Below are 6,461 nucleotides of genomic sequence, written 5' to 3'. Positions count from 1 at the left end.
AATTTAAAGGATTTCTTTTGCAAAAGAAATATTTTTTTTTGCTGGAAGAGGTGCATAAAGTAAATTAAAACTAAAAGGTAAACATTTATCAATTGGAAGAAAATGAACTTTAAGAATTTTTTTTTGGGACAAATTATATTATTAAATTAGTTGAGACTCAAAATTATATAATTGTAACAATTAAGTTTTGCTTATATGCGTGTGTAATTTTTTTTTTATATAAATCGTTAGGAGTGGTAGGGTTTTAACTCTAAAACATGCATGTAAGCAAATTTTAATTGTTATAACTTATAATTATGTAATTTTGAGTTTCAATTGATTTAATAATGTAATTTATCTTTTTTTTTTCTCTAACCATCTCTCGTTGAGGAGACGAGTTGCTGATCAATAATTTTCCAAAGATCTTTTCACTTTTCGTCAACTAGATTATCAGATAAAGCAAGAACAAAAGTCTAACAATTCACTACCACTTGAATAGATATAATAATAGGTAACACTATCCATAATAAATCGATGTAAGCACAATATTTAATCATTCTATAATTCATAAACATACTAATAAAAAATAAAATACAAAATTAAGTTCATATTAAAATTAAAAACAACAAAATTCATCTTAAAATTACAAAAGAGAGAGGATATGAATTTAACCTCCATCAATTTCATTATACATGTATAATAATTTTTAATTATATACTATAATATATTACAGGTACGAGTAAATAAAATAGCATTAAATTTAAATCCGCACACGGGTATTAGCAGCTCAATCAGCTCTACTCTCAACCTAACCTGTTGCGGATTGAGTTGTCAACTCTAGTCTGGTCAAATAGGCTGGATCAACTGGATCAAATTGCATGCACTCGAATAAGATTAGTATTGTCCTACATGAAGATGAAGTGGTAGGCACACCAGAAGTAAGGATAAGACACCATGTCCTCATGGATTCTCGGAGTTTCATGGAGTTTAGTGTTGATTCAAGGGTGTCCGTTATGACTTATGAAGTTTCTCTCTGCAAAAATTTTGTCAATGAGACTCTTATCTTTGTGTACGAAAATTCAGTCTTCATCACTATTTTCTATCAGAACTTAGGATATCATTACTAGTTGCTAGTGTAGAGGTTAGAGCCAATTTTTAAGAATGGGGTTTAAAATAAGAAAACAATGTAAGAAGGAATTAAGAACGACAATTTTGAAACCAATGACTCCATCATTAAATTAGGGACATACTCGCAGCACCATTTTCTCACCAATAAAAACAGTTTGACTATTTTTTAGTTGGGGACATAATCTGATCAAAAATCACATTCATTCGTTCAGATTTTTATTTCTCAGTTTAACATTTTTTACAAAGACTATTCTAACAATTATCTCATTAGCAGCGACCACAATAATTTGACCAACTTAAAATGATAACCAAATAAGTCTATATGAATAGAAAATTTTCAAAAACGAATACATTACTACGTAACTTAGTTCATTGAAAATTTGAACTACTGTTGCATTTTTAAAACTATTTTGAAATCTACTAATCTAATTCCTATTTATAAATTATAATGATTCCTATTTGTTGGATAAGATAAAGTATTGCGGAAGTATATCAATTACAGCTCCAAATGCTTGATAATTTGATATCAAATGATTTCTAACAAAGTATCACGCAAATAGATCTTCATAAAAATGACGGATACAACAAATATGTAGAAAAGCGCTCTGCTTTGCTCTTCTTACAAGTCAAATCTCACAGTTCATCTACCTTTTAAGTTTGCTTGAGGGTCCAATTATATTTCTCCCTAATCTGCACAAAAAGAACCTGAAACAAGAGTTCTAACATATAGTGCACCATTAAGAAAAAAGACAAGTAAAGCGGAAAAAAGCCGTTCTTTTCTTTTCTAGACACACAACACAACAGAAGACATCAGCCACTTGGTCCCATTACTTCCATTGGTATCATTAATAAACTTGAGAAATTACTCTTCTTCCAATAACTATGTACAGTTAGTAATGTGGATTGTTGACAGTTGACACCAGGCAACTCAAAATCATAGTTAAAATATGATCCACAATGCTTACTTGCAGTACAAGAGACCATAAATTTTCTCTCTCCACCATCTCTACCCTTCCAACAAATTGAGATGCATAACATACAATCTACTATAATAATTCAAGAAAGTATAGTGTGTACTAAATTCAAAGACATAGCAGTATGCAAATGGCATTAGCAAAGTGCAATTGAGAGTGGAACCAGAAACAAACAACACAAACCTGTTGAATTGTGGAATGTGGAATGTGCTTTCTATTTTTTGGTTAATAAAAAAAGCACTTTGGGGTTTGTCTAAACCTGCCAAATAAAAGTTATTTGAGCCATGAGGAGTGAGGACTGAGCAGGTTTTGGTTAATAAAAGTTAGTATCTGTAGTTAGTTAAATGCCAAAAACTACCCAGTCCAACACAGATGATCATGTTAGTTTGTTTTGGTTTTTATGCCATTATATACCTTCCACAAATAAGGAATAATTTTGCAGCAGCATGTGAAAGTGTTACTAAGAATAAGTTCACGTTAAAGTTGCAGGCAAAGATAAAGGGAAGTACATCAATCTCACAATAAAAATGGACATAGGGTTTCTCGCCCCTATTCCAAGAAAAAAGGTAATAATTGAGAAGGAATAGGCATGAGAAGTACTAAACGATAAAGTTGTTGGTCTTCAGGTATCTACAATTTGCAAAAGCTCAACATTTAATTCAAATGTAGCTCCAGGCTGCAAGCAACATCATGAACAACAATGTTTTAGCCATGTGCTTAATTCACCAACTATAACATACATTGGTACATAAAGAAGAGTGGGTAGGGTTTTTACCGGAATCTCATTCATTCCCCTTTGACCATACCCACTCTCTGCAGGAACAATCACAGTTCGCTGAATGCAATGCATCAATTAACAGTATTAGATAGATGAAGCAATCTCTGTAAAATATTAGAGACACTATAACAATATAATTGAAGAGTAAAGACTTAATTTGGTCCTCAAATCTCATTTGACCTTATTTGGTATTTCAAATTTGACTGTGTATAAAGTTGGTTTCTCAGTGTATTTCCACCACAACGCTATGAATGGAATGCTATATGGAGAGGTGTCACACTGAAACGAAATTGACTCGCTACCATGTCGCAGGACTAATCTTATACACGGCGTAAAATCTGGAGGACTAAATTGGGTTAACTGAAATTTGAGAGACAAAATTGAGTCGTGTGCATCAAATTTGAGGGACCAAACCAAGTTTGTACTCGCATAAGAAATGAATCACCTTTCCACCAACACGCATTCCTTCAACAATAGTGTACATAGCCGGTGGAGGTTTTGGTGCTGCTTGTGCAGAGAATAGACCGTTCGGGTTGTCTACAAATTCCCGCTTCCTTTCCTTCCCTGGTGGAGCTCCCACCTTAAATTCATATGGCTTTCAATACCATCAAGCAAAAGCAACCTTGCATCAGCACAAAAACTGAACAACACATAACAATTAGCTGAGATTAGAACATACATTACCTGAGCAATGATACGATTTCCAGCAAGAAGTTTAGATTCTCGGCTTGATACCGCGGTAATTCCGCGATATAAGCAATCAAAATGTACCTGTCGATCACAACTAGTATAAACAATGAACAGTAAATAAAAAGAATTACTATGCCACCAATCAACAATAATAAAATAGAGAAACCATGCTGATGACACATTCCAACAGTTAACTAACTAACTAACTAACTAACCTGAACGGTTGATCCCTTTTCAGCCACTGGACCTTTCCCTTCCACCAAATCATAGTATTTCAATCCATCCTCTGAATCACGATCGCAATCACAATCACAAAATAACTATTTTAATTCATTCTAACTAACAAATTGATCAGGAATGTGAATTGCAGTGAGGTAAGGACTAACGAGTAGTAATGTATTGGTCAAGAGGGATGTTCTTCTTGTTGCGCCTCTCCCTGGCAAGTGCTGGCGAATCGGAGAGCAAAACGGAAGTCATGAAAGGCAATGATGAAATCAGAACCGCCATGGACCTTCTCGTAATCTGTTGATGAGAATAAGATCCTGAAGCTGAAACCGTCACTGCCACCTGTCTCGCACCTCCATCATCGACGCTACACCTCCATCCATTGTAACTGCAACTGCAACTCCAAATGGAAATGGATGCCATTTGCATTCCACACATGCCTCTCCTCTCCACCTGTCTTTTATTACTACGCCCTATCCGTTAACAACCTAAATTACTCTTCTGCCCTTTTCACCCTCCCCTCTTTCTTTCTTTTTTCCCGCACAAGCCACAACCAAATTAAAACTAATTTGATCATGCTTATTCAGATAATCATCATAATTAAGATAAATATACTAAATCATTTCACAATTTACCTAATTTTAAAGTAAAGATTCAAACAAACAATTTTAATAAAATAAGTGGTTTAAAATCGATTCCAAAAAAAAACTATGTAGAACTGATTTTAAATTTAGTCTTTTTATGAATTCGATTTTCCTAATTTTAAAACATTAAACTATATTTATCTTATTTTACTTTTAAAAATTGAATTTAACTAATAAAATCTGAACCACTAAAATTACTTTACAAGCAAATCTAACGGTGTAGTGTTGAGGACATCACATGATCCCAAACATGTGAGGGAGCACTGTATCCTTGACCCACTAACTACTAACACGCCACAATTGTGAAACAAATTATCATCGAGTTCATTCCGCACCCGTTATATCTTTGCCCAATTGTTATCGCTTCGGTACGCTGCGTCTGCTTGCTAGGGTTTCCTATCTTCTGATCTCCATGTTTCCATCAACCCTAATCCTAATCAAGAAAGGATTCATCTGATTCCCATTAATCACCTCAATCCCCTGATTCCACTCTCAATACTCCTCTTGCTTCATCAAAAACCCTAATATTCGCATCATCAATTATGATCATCAACTCGTCTCCCTTCATGAACTCCGTCCTTGTCCTTCAGAACCTTCGCGTATTCGGTCCTGGTTTGAATCCTTTTAATCCCTATTGCGTCGCTCATCACTCTCGCTAATTTCTCCCTTTATACGTCTATTACTGCTCTGATTTCTGTTAGTTTTCCCGTTTCTCGTTCGTTTAATATGTAAACACGTAAAAAAGAACAAGATTTTGTTGTCTGTTTCCCGCGAAAACAAAGAATAGTTGTTTTGGGGATTTGTATTCTAGGGTTTTTTTATTGGATCGTCGTTTTTATTTGGATTGGGGTGTCGTTTTTGGGTGTTGGATTGAGAAAAGATGCTGGAGGCGCAGCCAGTGTTGTTCAGGAGAAGCCCGTCGAGGAGGCGCATGCTGAGGCCTGGCGTTGGTACCGACGATAGAGGTTGGACTTCTCTTCATGTTTGCGCCCGCAAAGGTGATCTCAAACTGGTGAGTTTCTTCAGTTTCATCAACCCCTCTTTTATGTTGTTGTTGTTGCTGCAAAATTTCTATCATGTGAGACTCTGTTTTCGGGTGCCTAGGAAAAATAGAGAGGCTTCATGATGAGATGCTTCAAAGTTATTTGTCTGCGAGGTTACTGAACGTTTGGGTTTACTCTTATGAATTGATGTATTGAGATATTCACAATTCAAGTTCACCTAAACTCATGTGAGCTTCACGAGATTAGTTAAACTCTCAAGTTTAGTTATCCTGGTTGTTTGATACACCCCACAATTGATGATTGTTTTTGTTAGGATGCTTTATGAAGCTATGTATTTGGATTGGTATTCAATTTGCTGGTAGATTGGATTTGGATTCCGATGATCCTATTCTTATTGTTGTTAAGCTGTTACCTTTTGGTTTCGTACTTGTTACGTACTTTCAGTTGTATCATATACTAAGGAGAGGAGTAGTAGACAGAATTTGATGATGCTCAGGTTAGATTGAACCGTAGGCTTGAATCTTGTCAAAATAGCAAGGAAGTAGTATGATGGATGAATATTACAATCTACAAGTATTGGCTTCTGACTCATCAGTACTTTCTTGAAACTTCTTTAAACTGAGATTTATTGCTAAAATTATCATCCATTGTTACATCCTAACTTCTACTTTAGATATCATCAGATTATAAAGGAGGAATAAGAGTCATGATTCATGTGATCATAGAATGGACAGAAGTGGTTTCATATAGGATTTTTTCTCTTAAATTGTTAAACCTGGTAATAAGAATGCTGTACGAAGAGAAATATTTTAAATTTAATTGTTCAGTTTCTTTAGTTGTGGGGGAACCAATTCCAAGGATGACAGGGTTGACTGTTGAGCACTGCAAGCAAAAACCCACTATTCACCAGTAGTTCATGGTTGTTGGCAGAAATTTGTTAGTCAAGTAGGTTTAAGCTAATGTTTATGATGAGTCCGTTTGATATGTGTATGTAGGGATGGGATTTTTTATTGGAAAAGAGAGGAGGAGGAGGGGGGGG

The 6,461-nt window shown here is 35.0% G+C and overlaps 2 protein-coding genes across 2 annotated transcripts in view; one reads left to right on the top strand and one right to left on the bottom strand.

Moving 5' to 3' along the window:
- Positions 1,824 to 4,233, bottom strand: LOC107642427 (peptidyl-prolyl cis-trans isomerase FKBP18, chloroplastic). Its single transcript, XM_016345778.2, has 6 exons — positions 3,936 to 4,233; positions 3,765 to 3,835; positions 3,544 to 3,630; positions 3,305 to 3,454; positions 2,857 to 2,916; positions 1,824 to 2,757 (listed from the first exon to the last, which is right to left on the bottom strand). The coding sequence occupies exons 1-6, from the start codon at positions 4,210 to 4,212 to the stop codon at positions 2,704 to 2,706; spliced, it is 699 nt and encodes a 232-aa protein (XP_016201264.1). The 5' UTR covers positions 4,213 to 4,233; the 3' UTR covers positions 1,824 to 2,703.
- LOC107642425 (ankyrin-1) overlaps positions 4,734 to 6,461 on the top strand; it is a 3,383-nt gene continuing 1,655 nt past the window's right edge. Inside the window, exon 1 of the mRNA XM_016345776.2 lies at positions 4,734 to 5,430. Within this exon, the coding sequence (XP_016201262.1) occupies positions 5,299 to 5,430 (132 nt within the window). The 5' untranslated portion in view covers positions 4,734 to 5,298. The remainder of the gene's footprint in view (positions 5,431 to 6,461) is intronic.

This window comes from Arachis ipaensis, chromosome B05 (genome assembly GCF_000816755.2).
Source record: "Arachis ipaensis cultivar K30076 chromosome B05, Araip1.1, whole genome shotgun sequence".
NCBI lineage: Eukaryota > Viridiplantae > Streptophyta > Magnoliopsida > Fabales > Fabaceae > Arachis > Arachis ipaensis.
Note: the sequence above shows the minus strand (reverse complement) of the source record. Positions and strands in the feature narration are given on the sequence as shown.